Genomic DNA, 18081 nt, shown 5'->3' on the forward strand with positions numbered 1-18081 from the left:
TGCCAATGCGCATTTGCACAATGAAATCAAAGCCACAAATTGTGTTTTTATATTTAATGATAAAAGGTTTTTATTACATTTTCACAGTTTAACTGCATCAGAAAATATAGGATTTGACACATTTTGTTTAAGGAAATAATAAAAAATACTTGACACATACTGATCTGTAATACATGGACTACAATGCAGGTTCAGAGCTTACCACTTCACATATTACCTGAGTTGTATTGTTATTTAGTAAATCTAACTTTGTTATCTACCATCAGAAAGAACTGATGTGTAAACCGAAATATAACTTAGAAAGAGATTTCACACCGGAAGAAGTGATGTGATAGCACAGGAATCGAATCGTATAATATAAAATATAGTTTCACAAAAGAAAGACATTTTATTGCAAAAAAGAAAAATATGGCTTATACAGTGTTAACAGCATCCCAAATCAAGTTGGGTTTTTTTTTCCTAGAAAGTAAACCACTAGGTTATCTTATGTTACAGCAGTCCTCTGTCAGTTGTGGTTTATTTACAGCATATACTGCATCTTCACTGATGTAGCAGGTAACATTAAAACGTGCTGTTTGCAAAAAGAAAATCACTTCTTCTTAGTCTTCGGGTTACTGGTGGTGAACATACTGATCCCACGAGTTCTGACTCCTTCTGCAGTCACTCCGGGCTGCTGCAACACTTTGTCCAGAGTTGTCTTCTTTATGGCAGCTGGCGAGATTTTCTCTTGGTCAGCCAAAAACTGAAGTTCTCTTTTTAGAGAAGGGCAGAGAAAGAGAAACATTTACAGCATAGTATGAAACAGAAATATCTAGCACAACAGTGTTGTATCATAATAAACCTCGCCCTAGGTAATTGGTAACCAGAGGACAAAACTCTCATTGAAACATTATTTGCATATAGCTCCATCTACTGTCTGAATTATAAACTTCAAAAGAGAGATATATCACCCTTTGGCCATTTGAGTAGAACAATTAACTTAAAAGCATTTCTTGTGTATCCCTTTGACAGGAAATATGATTTGTTAGTTTGTTTGTCTCACACTTTTCTTATCAACTTACTTGGTCCTAACACAGGAGGCCTCTACGGCGTTGATCAGGAGGCTGCGGAAACCACCGCTTTCCATGACATGCAGGGCGTGGATCGTGGCGCCCCCTGGTGAACACACATTGTCCTTGAGCTGCCCAGGGTGTTGCTCTGAGTCTAGCAGCATTCGAGCAGCCCCCTTTAAAAAGGAAACATATAGACAGGTTGAGCTCACACCTCAAAATTGTATATGGATTTATAGATTTCATGGGGTCAATCTACATTAAACTGTTTTTATTTCTATTAGCATGACCCTATGTATTTATTGTTTAAAAAGATAAAAGGTAATACCAGCAGGGCTTGGGCTCCGAGTCGTACAGCCAGTCTCCTGGGTAGGCCCATTTTCACTCCACCATCAGCGAGAGCATCTACAGCTGTAAAGGCCTGCAGTCAAAACCAGAATTCAGAACTGTGTTTTCACATCAAAGTAGTTTGCCTTGGTATATTTGTGGATAACAATAAACATAGTAAGAGAAAAACATAAATAATGATGAAAGCAAGTACTGTGGTCAAGATAATAACATAAAAAATATATTATAAAGACAATAAAAAGAGAAAATAGACCAAGAAATGTGAGTTAATGTGTAGACGGTGAGCATCAGGGTGCAAAAGCCAGTGTCAGTGGTGGTCCAGGGCCTTATTAATGGGCCAGCTGCAGATCACAATTATCAGGATGATAACACAATTAAAGGACACATTTTCCACAATTGCTACTGGTATGGCAAAACTCTAAATCACACTTGATATAATATAAAAGCCTCACGTAAGCGGGGCCGCTGCCGCTGAGGCCGGTGACAGCATCAATCAGGTCCTCTTCCACCTCAGTACAGTATCCCACACTTGCCATCAGCTGCTCCAGCAGCTTTCCATCCTCTACTTCCGCATGGGTGCCTGTGGCATACACAGTGGCCCCCTCACGCACCACCACTGGAGTGTTGGTCATGCAACGCATTACCTTTGGAGCAGTGCGATACTGCTGCAGCTTCTGTAAGGAATAACAATGTCCTGAATGAACTGCCCTTAAATTATATGGGGGGAAAAGTTGGGCTGAGAGGATGATTTATTTATAGCTTTAAACTTTGGCAAAACTAACATGGATCAAAGTTTATACACTAAGTTTTGTCTGCTATGCAATATAATATTTTTACAGACGACAAAATGGAAATGCACGTGTGTTTCGAGTGCAAGCGGCTCACTGATATCATGTTACAACATGTGACTGTTTTGCCTGAGGGTCTGCTGAAGTCAGAGCACAGAAATACAGTAAGAGTTTTGTGTTGAAATGAACAATTAAGCCAGAAATTCTCAGCCATTATCTAGAGCTGAGAGTTAGAGTAATATATTTTCTGGGCCTGAAGGCAGCATTAAAGTAAGTAAGGCAGTTATTTGACTTTTGCAAATGAGTAAAAGAACAATAAATGCTTCTAACTGCTGGGCATCGTATCAATATTACGGTGCTTTCCTCTCAGACAGCATATCGTACACTTTACATACCTCAGGTGTTACCACAGATATTGTAACTACTGAGTGGGGAAAATATTTGATGTTCTTAATATTGTCCAGTTTTGCTCTTAATAATCTCTTTTATGGCTATGACTTGCCTTCTCTATAGAGCTGATAGTGACACCTGCAGCACAGGACACAATGAGGTGACGATCTTCGATGTCTGGTCCAATTTCATCCAGCACAAAAGGAATAATATGTGGCTTCACAGCCAGGAAGAGAACATCACTCTTGCTCACGGTTTCTTTGTTGCTGGTGGTGAAATTGACACCCAATTTCTGTAAAACATGACACCTTTTAGTGCTTCACTGGGGAGAATTTGCTACATGCAAACAAAGCAATCTTGAAAATCCACAAAAAAAACTATTTGTAATTAAACACATGGAATGAAAGTGTTGATATCCCTAATTGTCTACCCACCCGCAGTCCCTGTACAGTGGGGAGATCTGTGTCTGGGGAACTGGCTGTGATTTTGTGAGTGGCAATCACGCCTTAAAAATAGGAAACATATCCAGAATCAGTGTCTGATTGCAATCAACATACATCAACAACACAACACGGTCAAATCTGAATCATACATATATGTAAAAAAGAAAAAAATGAACTCACCTGCAGCTGTGAAGCCTCTCACCAGAGCGTGGGCCAGCTGGCCTGCTCCTATGAAACCAACACTCATTCTACCTGCACATGTACAAGAGTTGAAACTTTACCTTTAGCCTACAGGGTTTCATTCATCTTATTCCAACACAGACAGATGATATTCACAGTCTAAAGCTTGTAGCTTCTTTACAATGTGTATGTGCTGTTGTGGTAAACAAACCTACTTCCTTATTAAGCGAAAACAAGCGAGCCAATGGCGGCAGCACCCAGTATTACTGTACAGTGAATATATTCCCAGAGAAAATACTTACAAATAAACTGCAGAGCGCCTACGTTAACCGACAGATCAATACAACAAACTACTGTACAGAAACACCTGAAATTACAACACTGTCAACGTGGCCCAGCTGTCTCGCGCCCTACTGTAGGTTACCTGTGGAGAAACATTTGACTAACAAGAGAGACAACCAATGAGCACACACGTTCAGTCCATACGTAACACGTTTGACCAATCACTGCAGTGTTAGTAATAACTTTGAGGCGGGGTTTATTATAGTCGCAAAGCCAGTTGCATCATGTTTTGCAGAGAAGTTGGTGTTGGTATCTGTCCTTTACTATCATCTGCTGGCGAAACACTTGAAAGGCATGGTGGAGACTATTTTCTGGCAAAGAGAGAGACAGATGTTTTCCTGACCCAGAAAGACAACATGTAGCCTATTTAACAACCTCAAAGTGAGTTTCAGTACTTTTAACATTCCTTATCCGTTTATTTGGTTAATTTATGTCACCCTAATAGCACATAAAGGTGTCAATAGGTGTATGGTTATTGTTGTAAAGCTAAAAACATTGAAATACCACGCTAACAGACCTTTTTCACTGCAGCATTGAAGACACAAAGGTCAACGCAGGTGTCTCCAATCGTGCTAATTAAGGCTCAGTTCCATTTAGTGTAGCAGAGCCTTTCCAGTGAGTCAACATGCGCCACAGCAGCACCCTGACTCTGTGTGACCTGAATGGAATTGAACCTTAATTAGTATTTTTGGCAACAGCTGTGTTTACCTACTATTTTATGTCAAAATGGCTGCTGCGATTTTTATTTTCTATTAATCAAATATACTCATCTTGCACAATCAAACAATACTAATATGCTATTTTAATTTAATTTAAGAGCTACTACAAAGTGTAGGATACAGGGAAAAAAAGACAGACAAAGCGTACATTGTTTGATATTTTATTAAACATAAAATATGTTAGAAACATACTAGCAAAAGTAGAAATATTACACTACATTATTGTGCTTATCCTCAATTATCAATTGAACACTGTTGTTAAAATCTTTCCTTCAAATATTCATGTATCAGATACATTTAACATTCATTGGATAACAGGAAAAAAAATACTTATTCTTGGTATTACACATGGATATGGATACTTAATTAACCTTTTTCACAGAAGGCATTTTGAAATAGTTGGGTAAACACAGGTGTTACCAATGATACTAATTACGGTTGAAATCATCCAGGTCAAACACAGTCAGGACGTTGCTGTTGTGCAAGTTGACTCACCGGTAAGACTCCCTAGACACCTTAATCAGTATCATTGGTGTTCACCCGACTATTTCATGTCAAATGGCCACTGTGAGAAAGGGGGAAAAAATACAGCAAAATGGCTTGAAAGCCAAAACCAAACACTCTGTTCAGTGCAAACTGTAGTCTTAACATATGCTATGCATCTCTATGAAATATATTTTTCCTCCTTGTTAGTGCTTAAATACATTTGAATACATAGCACATACATTAATACACAATAACTTGTTCATCCTCTGTAAGATTGACTGCCCTAACACTGTTCTGGTATCCATAACATTATCCCATACTCCCATAGCTCTGTCCTGTATGCGACTACCAAAAGAATTTGGAGCTGAGGGATGTGTTCGGTGCTTCCCAGGGTCCTCTGTGGACAGAGTTGCTGAGATCAGCTCATCGTTGCACCTGGCAGCCTCTCCCTGGTAGGTCACTGCAGAACTTGAGAAAGGCCTAAAAGTGTTTAGCGTGGGGTAATACTGGTGGTTTTGCTGCCTACAGGCTCAATTCTAGACAAATACTGGTAATAAAAAAAGTCACACATGCAAACACCATGAATCTACGGAGCCATGGGAATGAGTGGATGTGGCATCAAACCTTCTTTATTTGTTTTAAAAAGTCTTGAGGAGGAAAGGTTTTTTTTTTTAGACAGCAGATCTGGAGACGAAGCGAATCCTCTGGGAATAAATTAGATCAACAAAATACAAGATCAGGTTGACATTGGTGAACACTGCCACCACCAGCTTGCTGTCCCAGGCACAGTTTCCACGTGGGCAATCCTCAGGACGAGAAGTGGTGCCGTATTTCTTGTCAAAGCTGAAGATCGGCCAGATCAGTGCAGTACTGAGGTAGAGGATCACGGCGAATAAAGTGTAGACAACCACAAACCGATCAAAGGGGAACCGCAAGGCAGAGGTCCTCCCAGACACTGTCACTACGACCACCACCACAGTGATGGAAAAGCACAGACTGTACACCACCACACAGTACTGGGTGGCAATGTAGAGTGTGTACTCACTGTCATTGGCCAGGGCACCAAAAATAATGCAGGCCACAAAGGCCTGGACCACCTTGAGTAGGCCGGACACAGTGGCCATGTAACCCACCACAGCCCCTGGTTTGGCTCGAGTCAGAAACACCTCAACGCCGTAGGGGAAGCAGCAGACACTGGAGCAGACAGTGACGGCAATGCGGTACATTTGAACTTCACAGCCCTCATCAGGGCACTCTGTTTGGAGGAAGTAAACAGGGTAGACCACAGAGGCAGTGATGTACATGAGTGTGGCCAGCATTGCAAAGGCCACAGTGAAGTTGTCCCAGGATATGGGCATGCATGTGTGGAGCCGCGTAACGTCCAAGGTGAATACAACCAGTGTGATGGCAAAGCAGAAGCACCACACAAACATGCAGAAGTGTCCATAGGTGGCGCTGTAGCCTGCACTGTGGGACACAAGGGCCATTATGGTGCAACCAAGTAGCAGCTGGCACATTCGAGCTGCACCTAAAGGTGACAGCACAGCTTCTTTGTTGAGGTAGTGTCCTCCATGAGAATCCATGGTTTGTGGTGTCCCCCCGCAAGCAGCTGTTTTCCTTTGTGAGATTCTTGATGTCCTTGTGGCACACTCTTCTTTTCGTCCCAGACCTCACCCGTTCCTTGGTTGCCTTTTTATAGATGGTCCTTAATTACAAATGTCTGTAATTTTTCCTGGAGCTTGCTTTGTAATTACAGTGGTGTGTTTGAGATCAAGCTACATTTAGACACTTTATGTAGAACGTTGTACAGTAGCTTGGAGTCGTAAAAGATATTTTGTTAGACCTTGAAATAAGATAAATTTTTGATTGGCAAGTTTTTTTGGTTTGTTTTTGAAGTAATGTCTATTTGACTGCACACGTCTATGAACTCTTCAAATAGAGTCTTATTTCTGTAAAGCACATAACACTGATATCAGACCTTATAATGTCTTCAAAATGTTTATAGAGATTAAGAATTTGATCCTGGTCTTACTCAAAGCCGTAGGGTTATGTCCTCTGAAATCTTGGTTTTTCCCTTGCTTGTTCTCTTCAATCACCAAGTTGTCCAGTGTATCGAAAGTTCAAAGTGAAGTAAGGTCCTCTACAAGTCACATCCAGAGATCAATCTTCCAGTAATATCCCTCCTTGTGAACAGGTGGACTAGTTTGTTGTCCTGTCAGTCAAGTTCCACTACTCTGCCCTTGTTGTTTCTTCACAGTAGGCCCTTAAGTCCCGACAAAATCATTTAAACTGTTGGCTCCGTCTCTTGCTCTTTGTCTTGCTGTTTCTGTCTCCTGTTGCCTCTTGGATTTGGTCTCCCACCCTTTCCTGCTCACACAAATACACACCCTCTCCCTCCTGTACGTCCCGTGTGTGTCAGTGTGCACTCAGTGGATTGCCAAGGGTGGCTGTTTAAATGAAAGTTTGTGCCGAGCCCAGGGTTACAGGCCTCGCCAGCTCTATAAATAGGGGGTCTATATTCCACAGAGGGGTGGGAGGCTACATGTGGCAGGCAGCATGGGAGTCGTATTTCTAGGGAGCACCCAGAGAGGCTGAGTCAGAGCTCCTCCAGAAAGAAACTGGCATTTATATGCAGTGTAATGACAGGGAGGGAGGCTAAGACTCCCATTAGAGACAGAAATTACATACAGGTCCAGAACGATAATTATGCATCAGTGATGACAGATCCAAGTGATGCATGTCAGAGGGAAGTGGGAATGGATTAGTAGTTACTAAAAATACTTTAACCTGTGATATTAGTATGCTCTGATTTATTTATTTACAGTGTGCAAGGTGATTCTTACAGAAAACCACCATCTAAAATAGTTTTTGAAGTTGTTTGTGGTATCAAATTGTACTTTGCTGCCTTAAAGGTTTTTGAACACTACATACAATGTTATGTTTTTGTTCAGTCCCATGCAATGAACTTTTGTGAGTGCAATAGTGAAAACAAACAAAAGAAAACAGAAATAAATTAAATGTTTCTAGCTTTGTATTTCAGTGGAAACATCCAAGATCATTCCTGATTACTCTTGCTAATTAGATTACTTCAATTGGGCTGCTGTAGACAGGCACTGTGTATCTTAATGGTTGTCATTTTTATTTTATTTTTTTACATATCTATATATAGAAGTATTTAATGTTGCAACATTGTACACAGTGGCCACAGTAGAAGTGCCCATAGGTTGAGTAGACAGCCAGGAAACAGGATTGAATGGTTTTCTAAAGTCAGCTTGAACAAATCTGTCTTTCAGATTGCGAAAATGTTTGTATGTGATCAAGGGAAGCGCTAAGCTGAAATTCCTGAAAGTATAATGTTTTTCTGACAGAGGAGAGTATTTAGTGGACAAAACTAACGGTGAGGCAGTTGCGGTAGTTTTATGTAGGGCCCGAGGCCCTTGAGAAACGTTACTGTTCAAAAGTTTGGAATTATGTTATAATGACATTTTTCTTCTTTCCTTCAATGATTTTATCAAGAATTATAAATGATTAAAACCTAAAGTTTTGGCCACACATTGTTGCATTTTCCCACTTAATTCTTCCAATCCAGAAAACGACCCTCATCACATCATCAGGTTCACCATTTCCTGTTAGTTATGGGTCATTTTATTTTTCTGTTTTAGGAGACTGTCCAGATTTCTTGAGATTGAACAAGAGCCTGTCAGTGTGTGTACAGTAAGCCAGTAAGTGTCAAAATAGTGACAAACCATTGTTGGCAGCCTGAGGGAAATGGTAACCTTACCTGCCGCTAAAGCTTTTTGTGCTGTGAGTGTAAAACAGGAATGTGAATTGTGCAAATATTATTATATCTATTTTACTATTGCTATTAATAACCCATAATAATAATAATAATTAATAATAATAATAATAATAATAATAATAAACAACAACAAGACTGTACAGCAAATTATGTAGTATATGTAATGTGTCTTTTCTTTTAGGTCTGATACAAAGACATGCAGTCAACACAAAGAGAAAAAACAGCAATGTATTTACAATTTACAAAGAATCACTTCTCTGTGAAAATAGCACTTATAAATATGATTTACATAACAAAATAAATATGTAAATTACCAATGTAGCTTGAGTTTTTTTTCTGTTTAAAAAATATGTTACAGAATAAAATTACAATTAGCAATACCTTTCCTTCTCTGGTGTGATGTGAAATAGAGGTCCTTTAAAAACATCATTTATAAAGACATCATTACATACAACATTGTCATTATATTAAAAAGTGATCTCTATTATGAAATATAAGAAGGGAGTTACAATAGTGAACACTTGAAAGAACCTATACAAATACTCAAAAAAATATACAATACACGATATTTGTCTCCCTTTAAATGTTCATTGCATTGATCTGAGGATTGCTGAACTACTGAGGTGGTTTAACATGAATTTGTACCTTTTGTCCGGGCTTGAACAATCCTCTTGTGATGATGTGGCCTGTGAGAAAGAGGTATAGACTAGATGTAATGGCACTGTGGTGTATGTATAGGTCCTGATTGACCTCAAAGTCTTTCCAGGTTTACTTTAGCAGTACAATCAGCTTCAGGAAACGACTATCTTCCCATCTGTCCAAACTGAAAATACGTCACTGTCAGCTACATCTGAGTTACCGCTACAGGGATATTTTCTCTGAACCCATGATAAACACAACAATAATATAAAGTGTGTATCTTGTTCTCTTTGACTTCTTTCCTTTCATTAGCAAAGTAAACATCTAATGTTTGTTTAGTTTCAGTAGCGCGACTGTGTAAAGTTAATCCAACCTGGTCTTAAACCACAAATTGATTAGAGGAGTATCGGTGTCAGTTGTCTCTCTCTCTCTGTTGTTTTTGCCATTGCTTTAGAGATAAATAGAAAGTTTACTTCCTGATCCAGTGCTTTTCTCACCTTATTATGTCCCTGTCTCTGCATTGATGTAGGTTTTTTTAGTGTGTGGTGAGATGTTGTTTGAACCCAACTACGAAACAGTTTGAACAAAATTATACCCTTATATACTCTATACTGGCTACAAACAACAAAGACAGCATCCTTATGTCATTGTGGCTTTGTTCTTTAACAATGACTAAATAATCTATATGCAAGGATGAAAATAATAAAAAACAAAACATCAATGAGCATCCTTAAAACTGGATTACATTCGTGATATTTTTTTCTTTTACAAAGCAAAAGATAATTTAAAAGAAGAGTAGCAGAGAGTTGTGCCTTGTCGTGGTGGCATGTAGCTCCTGTATTTGTCACCAGTTGTGAGGAAATGGACTGTGGGACAAATCTAAGCCCCTGTGTTTGAGGCTTGGAATAAAGTAAACAAGAGGTCAGACTAAAGGTAGAATGGGTTGTGAAGGTGGATGGGTTAGTTGGAGGTATCAGGCATGGGAGACTGGCCAGAGACCAGCCAGCCCTGCTTGGGTGTAGCTTGGAGATACTGTGTGCAGATGTGTCCTTTTAGCTGCCACTGCTGAGCATGCCCAGTAGCTTGCTGGGGTCCATGCCCTGCTGCTGGGCCATCTTCTGCACATCAAAGCCCATGTGCATGAGGAACTGAATGACATTCATCTCTTGTCCTGTGAACTGGTCTCGGATGGTGGGGCAAGTGGGGTTGCAGTGTGGCCATGGGCAGCTGTCGATCAGATGTACAGGGCAGCCTTTAGGTGGAGCCTTGTTGTTCCTGTTGTCGTGGAGGCTGCGGTCCCAGCAGTGCAGTGCACGGGGCAAGGAAGTGCCTTTAACCTGCACGTCAATCCAGTAACTAAAACACAACACAAGAGGGCGCTGTTAGCTCACACAACATTTCATGTCTTCTGGTAACGATATACTGGCTATATCGGATGTACTCACTTTCTGGTGATAACTTCATGTGACAGGCATGCTGGAGCAAACATGGCTCTGGAAATAGGAAAAAAAAAAAAAAAACGTAAGTCATTGAATCCATGCAATAATCCTACTTAAATGATCTTCCTGTAATGCAGAGATTTCTCCTTACGGGACATCTTTGAGTGTGTTTCTCAGCTCAATGCCCAGGTTTTGAATGTAGCGCCACTGGCCTTCCTGCACAGGCTGTCCTGTTAGCTGGATGTTATCCACTGTCAACTGGGCCTCATCAAACAGCCACTGCACAACAAACACGGGGCCTGCACAGAGAATGCAAGACGGAAATTATGATATATGCTCTATATATACATATTTGGTCACACCACGTACCACGCAGATGTTTTGATGAAGCACACTAACATCAGGATGTACAGTATGCACATTTTACCTAGTATGGAATGAGACCCCAAACTTACTTTTTATTGATGGGAAGACTCTATATCCAAAGAAACAGTTCCACTCCTCTCCTTCATGGGTTTGCCTGCACTTCTCTGGCACTACTCCTCCCCAGTACCTGATGATGGGGCAGGCGAGAAAGATAGATATTAGCAACCTGATGATCTTGTCACCTTACTGAAATACCACAAGTCCATAGATATTTTCCGGCTCCCGTACTTGATGCCTCTCTTGATAGTCTCAGTGGGGGCACAGCTGACAGCGTCCACACAGTCCGTGCAGTGGTACTGCTTGTTGTCCAGGAACCAGCCAGAATCGGACAGGCCTCGTACTTGTATCCCGGTGTGACCCAGTCCCTCCAGCAGCTCTGCCACACGGTCCACATTCAAAAGGACCCCAGTACCACCCGCACTGCACACAGAAATATGACATATCCTTATTAGTACCTATACAGGAATATGAAAGAAATGTAGATTTGAATATGAAGATTTTAAATCACAAATGTTCACACACCTGCTTCCTGCTAATAGGAGAACTTTGGCATTGTCTAGGCCTTTGCTCAGCAGGTCCTTCACAACCTCCTGAATTATCAGCGAGCCCATGAAGGCATAGCCACCTGCACACAACACAAAGAGAGCGGAACTGTAAGATAATACTTTGCTTCCAGGGCATGACGTGTTATTGTATGTTTGTTTTGATGATTCAGTCATGACTTACTCTGCTCTGTTTTGGCTGTAGCGCCACTCCACACGTCGCTCGAGCAGTATGGGATGAACCTGCACAACCAACATAAAGTTAAAGCTGCGAGCTATGATTAAATCGAGCTTCAATGAACACGCAAATATGAGTCAACTTACACCATGTTGGCATTCCACCAATGAGGGTTTTCCTCAGGCAGCGGAGACAGGATCCCCGTGCCTGCAGAGACAGATCAACATGTATCATTAGCCATCCTGGCACTCCCAGACACATCCTCTTCTTCCTCATCATCATTACCACATGGATTACAGTTATTACACTGCAATGAGAGAGGGAGGCGTCTCTGTTCCTACAGCAGTGGGCGCCAGGTAACCTTACACCGCAGCTACATTATGACGGGGTGTTGGTTGCAATAACACTGCAGATGAGCACAGATACATCCGATCCTTTAAATTACTGGGACATTACAGCTGGATCTGGGTATTTTTATCACCGTGTTAGAGGATCGGGATTTGCTGCAGGTGGAGTAACAGTGATGGGTACGTAGCGAACTATAAAGACTAGCTGAGGCTAACCTGTTTTAGTTTGGGGCCACTTGGATGAGCTCATCAATCTCCTCATGGTTTCATATCGGCTGTCACAGTTCTCCTTGTTGAAGCAGTACCAGCCGCCTGGACATAAAACAAAACAACAACAGCATGGATTGTTTGTCATACAAACTGTCTACAATTATTCATACATTTTTCATTCAGGCATGAAAGTAAAACATATTGAATTTAGTTAAAGTAATACTAACCCTCTAAGAATATCAACCACCGTCTGCTACCTCGAGATTCTTTCAGGTAGTACCTACAAGAGACCAAAGAATATGAAAAAAAGTCATGCAAATGTTAAAAATATGTGAGTATGACACTAAAAGTTTATTTTACACTGCCTGCATAATAACATATGTAAACAACAGAGATACAACCACATTCCACAGTTTTGATATGGTGTTCTTTCTTCAGAAAGATGAGATAAACACGGAAAAGCAATACCCTCGCTGTTTCTACCATCCGTGATGGTATCCAAGCATGAAATATAAACACATACGACATCATCACTTTGAATTACACAAGGATGTCCTGTTACTTTGTTGATACCTATCTTTAAAAGGTGACAGAAATGAAATTCCACCAACATAAATTGAGTGAGTGCGCACAGGGCAGGACAATGAGGTTGTGTGTATGGTAACAGATGTAGTGATCAAACAGGAGATACACATCGTCTTGTCTCTGATGCCAGTAGATGTATTTGTCATGTTTAGCGTGGCATCATAGTGTGAACTCATCATTTCTTTGAAGTGTCCTCACACACAACATGAATCAAATTGATGCTTGTGTTGATAGGAAGGATATGATAAGAGGAATGGCGAAAAAACACAGCAGTGTTTGGCCCGTGTGGATGTCAACGCACAGCACTTCTTTCACATTAAAGAAGAAGATATAAGAGATGTGTGCTGTAAGTTCGCAGCCCAGAAGAGGGCAATGTTATCATGATTCTCTCATGCTTCGGGACACTCATGTCTGATACATCATCATCCAGTTTTTTATTTAATAGCAGAAAAGCAGTCACACATGAGGCAAATAAAAGAAATCTGCTGTGTAAAGTAGCTTTCACCACAGAAGCAAAGTGCTCCAAATGTGCTCCTGTGATGCTGAGAGATGTTTTTTTTTTTTCCCAGTTTGTTTGTTTTTTAAAATTCAATCAGTATCCACCCAACTTTACCAATGACTAAACTCAAAATATTGCCAACAACATTTCGGTGAGTTTAAAGAAAACAGACTTGGCTGAATCTCTGAGCTGTTTGCTCAGACGTTGAATCACACTTTGGCTGCGGTTAATGCCTCGTTCTATTATTGCGAGCCATAGTCAATAATGTAGGCTGAATACAGCAAACTCTACTTACTGCTTCTAAACAACAAAGTGAAGGCGGGCTTGGCAAGCTGAGTAAGCCAAGTGAAAGGCACCCTAACAAGTGCAACTCCAGGAGATGAATCACGTATTTCCACCTCTCTGTCTATAGTGAATGACTTTTCTCGCTGCATCGTTTTCTGTAACACCTCTCTGGAAAATACTGTTAGCTGATGGATTAGCATCTCTGCTGACAACAGCCACAGTGGTGAATGAAACGGCCATCTGCCAGTAACTGTCCGCCTGCTCCCATCCTCATGCTGTGTCTCTAAAGAGCTTTACCGCTCTAACAGACAGCTCGGTCTACAACTTTGGGGTTTAACAGGAATTAAACCGGATAGAAAATCCATAAAGAGACACGTATAGCAAAACCCATTTCAGTCAAGTCTGCCCATCATTGAACTGGTCCCACATGAGTTCTCAAAGCCTCCTGATATGGCACGATCAACATTAAGAGTAAAGCTTTTACATAATACTGGAAACTGCAAATAATTATGACTACACCGCATGATGATGACTCAATAATGTGGCAAATTATTTAAATATTGTTCTTTCATTGTGTCACAGTTGGTATGATATTTGAAAACTTTATTCTTGTGTTGCAGGATATGTGAAATCCACTGATCCTTAGCCTGTGGGTTTTAAAGATAATCATGTATAAATATGAAAAATGACACCTTTAACAGATGCATTTTATTTGATTCATCCCCACCTGCCATAACTCAGTTATCAGTATTATTTTAATAAGACCTCGGTACACAATCTGACACTGCACAGTCAAGTGTCTGGAGTCTATACAATGTTTATGTGTTATACAATAGGAGAGGCAGCCTGATATTAATATGCTTTTAGTGCCATGGCTTATCCCGCTTTAGTAGAGAAATCGTCAGGCTCTCTTCCTGCCACATGGATTGCTGCTTAACAACAATGTCAGCAGTGGATATCATTGCAAAGAAATGTAGTGATCCAGTGTTTACTGCATGGACCACAGACTAAAAGTCATTTCACAGGAAACAAAGTATAAAGTAGGCGCGACTGACAGCAAATTGTAAACGTTTTCCAGTAGCCAAGTAGATAAAAAAAAACACACTGCTGAACGGCTGTAAAATCACAACATAACATGAACATAATGCGCACTGTGTGCAATCATCAGGGAGAGATGGGCGAGGGTCTGAAAACTTAAGTCTAAACTTTCTGCAGAACAAATCCTGCATTCTAATTTGAAGCAAAGGAAATGAAGCATGGACCATGTGGCTATCCGCAAATTTCACGCTCCGCTGACGCAAAGCAGCTGGCTATCTTATCCGGACTGAAGCTTATTATGTCTCAGACATGTCCCTAACTTCTGTTTTCTGTATTTATTTGTAGGTTTTTTTTATTTTATTTTCAGTATTTACATATTTAGGGATCGTAAACCAATGTTGACATATACAATAATATGCAATAAACCAGCCTGAATAATGAATGTGTTGTGTGAATGTGTGTCTCTGCTGAGACGAGCTCTGCTGTCCTCAGGCCGGACACATGTGGGTTACGTCGGGTAGCAGGATGACCAGCAGGACGGGCTGCGCCCTGCTGAAGCACAATAACAATTCCTACCACCTCCAAGGTGCACTGCTGCACAGCTGACCCTGCTCTGACCTGTCGGGGATCCTGTTTTACCCGCACTGTACATGTGTATTCTCAGTTGGTACATACCCTGCGGGACTGCCGTCGTTGCAGGTGACTGATGTATTCTCCAAAAAGTTCAGCTTCATGTCGTAGTCGAGCTTCTGCGCCGAGCACGGATAGAGGGACTGGGCAAGGTTCTTCACTTGTGTCATGAAGTTATCCATGTTCTCCTCCACCGCGGTGAAATCCAGAGGGAAGCTCTCCGTGGTGTCACCCCGGTCCGCCCGGTATGTGGGAGGAGGTGGTGAGCGTCGTGGTTGTGGGTTGCGGCCACCCCGGAACCTCCGTGCGCAAAGCGCTCCGGACTGCATCAGCACCAGCACCAGCACTGATGAAACCATTCTGGTCGCTCTCATCTTATCCCCGCTTTAGATGTCCTTCCTCCAAACGCAACGTATCGTGGGGGAAACGCAAATTTTACCGATGGAGCTGAGACAGAAACGCACGATTTAAAAGACGCCGCAACACTTGTCATCCGCTCCCCAAAACGCATAAATGAGATATGAACTAAATCAAAAGTCCTTTTAGATAAAGCACACTCGTCCGCTGAAGTCTTTGGAGATATTTTAAAAACTTTCAAAGTGACTGCTTGCCAATCTATCTAGTACAACTCAAGCGCTGCTGGACCAATCGCACAAGCCTGAACGACAACACTCGTGCCATGCTCTTGTATTTTATTCAAACTTTCCCCCCTTGTGTGTCCATCCAGCCAATCGCAGGAGCGGGGCAGGACTCGGGGCATGATCAAGCGTGGCAGACTACCCCCCTTTTTTAATTTATAGAGGAAAAAAATGTCCATGCGTTGGTTCTTTTGATCCGCGAAGTTTTATTTGATGTGGTGGCTTTTATTGGCCTTGAAATGCCCATTTCCCATTCCACCACAAATTTATGAAGTGAGAATATGCATCTTGTTACACACTTGCCTGAAAATCAAGTGAGAAAAAAACAAAACGTAATCAAAACTCGAGCAGAGCTATTGGCCAGGAGGAGATAAATTATTTATTATTATTATCATCATTATTAATATTATTGATTATCATTCTCCACTACACCAAAATAACACACGTACCTCTGTTTAAGAATCACTTCCAGTCCGGTTGAGTTGCCCATGTTTTTTAACGTTTAAGAAAAGGGGACTTGGACACTTGTTTTTTCTTTCTTTTCTTTTTTTTTCTTTTTTTTTAAATCCAGACTGGGGCCTCCGAAGATCAAAGCAACCATCACTCTTTCTCCCCCCTCGTCTCGCCTCCTCCCTCCCTCTTCAGCCTCTTCCAAACTTTCCTGGTCTACTGTATATTTTAAGTCGAGCAGAGCATCCTGATGGGACGCCAGCTTTTTAACACAGGAATGCCTCGTTACGGTCGAGGTAGGCTTCCCTCGAACAACCTCTCATTTTAAGGACACGTTTAAGTTCAAGTGTAGCCTGCAGACCCAAAGTGATTAATCATCAAGGTAACACTTCATGGTGGTGTTTTGGTGTGTTTTTTTGTCTTCGGTTGAGCTCACTCTTACTACGGGAAACAGACTGACTTTGTAAATCAGTTTCTAAATCAGTTTAATTTTAGGGACACGGCTGGCACACTACTACAAACGTACACCTTTGCATCACTAACTTATAACAGTCTACCTGTAACTGTTTATATGAAAAGCAACAAACCACTAACTCAAGGGGATTTCTCTCGGCTTGTTGTGATTCCTACAGCAGTGCCTGCTGAAAAGCACAAATTATTGATCGTCTTATTATTACAATATCAGCTTTGGCAGTTAAATTGAGGAAAGCTCATAGTGAGAGCCGTGTTTCTATCAGATGGAGTCTTTGTGTGAACTACTAAAGAACACCTTCATGGTCCAGGAACATTTTGACACCTTGTCGCTCATTTATTTCACTTATCATCAATTCAAGATTAGTTTGGTCATTTTTTCATTAAGTGTTAAATGGTTAAAAATGGCTTCCTATAGAAATTTTGTGTCTTGAGAGAAAACCTATTATCTGTCACTCGGCCAGAAAGATGCTCACTGATACCCTGAACACAACAACATCATAACTGTAAAACTGCACTCACATCCTCTCAGGAAAAACAGCCTCCAGCACCGTGGTTAATCAGTGTGCCTAAAGGATGTCGAACCGTTCTGAGCCAGGTAAGATGGATATGAAGTCACCAGTGGGACTGATGGTATTCATTGGGAACTTCAAACAGATGCTTGTATAGATTAAAACATGTGGTAGAGACCAGGAGGAGAGGCGCTGTCACAGATTGAGCCTAGTCACTTTGACCCATACCTCCCTGTTTTATCACACGTCATCCCCAGAAATGTAACTCTTAAATCACTCGCAGATGGACACTGGCCTCTGACACACACACACACACACACACACATATATATACACACACACACTACCATGAAGAGATGCCCCAGCAGTGTGTCGAAACGTCTTCTGACCCAAGCGAGGGGAAAATTGTGAGCTGCAGATGCTCAAACCTCGAGTGATCTAAATGTGTAGATTATGTGAGTGGACATGAAGGATTCTTGTTAAAGGTATCTAACAGTATGAGACAGTTAGAAACGCTGGTTAACTTTGCTACTGTTGGTGCACAGTGGTTTGTTCTCTACTGTGCACCTTGTTTGAACTCCAAGCGTTAAGCCTTTCTGGCTTTCGCTGGTAATTCTCTCTCTCCCTTTTTCTTTGCCTCCCATCGTC

The 18081-nt window shown here is 41.2% G+C and overlaps 3 protein-coding genes across 8 annotated transcripts; all 3 read right to left on the reverse strand.

Annotated features, from left to right (window-relative positions):
- Positions 1–44: 44 nt before the first annotated feature.
- Positions 45–4157, reverse strand: pycr1a (pyrroline-5-carboxylate reductase 1a). 6 transcript variants are annotated; one of them, XM_027284973.1, is made up of 8 exons: positions 4058–4157; positions 3199–3270; positions 3010–3080; positions 2688–2867; positions 1850–2071; positions 1378–1470; positions 1062–1225; positions 45–752 (listed from the first exon to the last, which is right to left on the reverse strand). In XM_027284973.1, the coding sequence occupies exons 2-8, from the start codon at positions 3263–3265 to the stop codon at positions 590–592; spliced, it is 960 nt and encodes a 319-aa protein (XP_027140774.1). In that variant the 5' UTR covers positions 3266–3270; positions 4058–4157; the 3' UTR covers positions 45–589. The 6 variants fall into 6 exon arrangements, with proteins under 6 accessions (XP_027140774.1, XP_010728347.1, XP_027140775.1 ...); XM_010730045.3 differs by lacking the exon at positions 4058–4157 and adding an exon at positions 3501–3657; XM_027284974.1 differs by lacking the exon at positions 4058–4157 and adding an exon at positions 3623–3641.
- Positions 4158–5191: 1034 nt separating this feature from the next.
- myadml2 (myeloid associated differentiation marker like 2) lies at positions 5192–6764 on the reverse strand. Its single transcript, XM_010730044.3, has one exon. It carries the CDS (start codon positions 6326–6328, stop codon positions 5417–5419), a length of 912 nt encoding a protein of 303 aa, XP_010728346.1. The 5' UTR covers positions 6329–6764; the 3' UTR covers positions 5192–5416.
- Positions 6765–8854: 2090 nt separating this feature from the next.
- On the reverse strand, positions 8855–16015 carry notum1a (notum, palmitoleoyl-protein carboxylesterase a). The gene is made up of 11 exons (XM_010730043.3): positions 15408–16015; positions 12553–12605; positions 12332–12427; positions 11915–11975; positions 11775–11833; positions 11571–11673; positions 11277–11468; positions 11078–11175; positions 10774–10921; positions 10629–10676; positions 8855–10539 (listed from the first exon to the last, which is right to left on the reverse strand). The coding sequence occupies exons 1-11, from the start codon at positions 15734–15736 to the stop codon at positions 10236–10238; spliced, it is 1491 nt and encodes a 496-aa protein (XP_010728345.1). The 5' UTR covers positions 15737–16015; the 3' UTR covers positions 8855–10235.
- Between the last annotated feature and the right edge of the window lie 2066 nt (positions 16016–18081).

This window comes from Larimichthys crocea, chromosome XII (genome assembly GCF_000972845.2).
Source record: "Larimichthys crocea isolate SSNF chromosome XII, L_crocea_2.0, whole genome shotgun sequence".
NCBI lineage: Eukaryota > Metazoa > Chordata > Actinopteri > Sciaenidae > Larimichthys > Larimichthys crocea.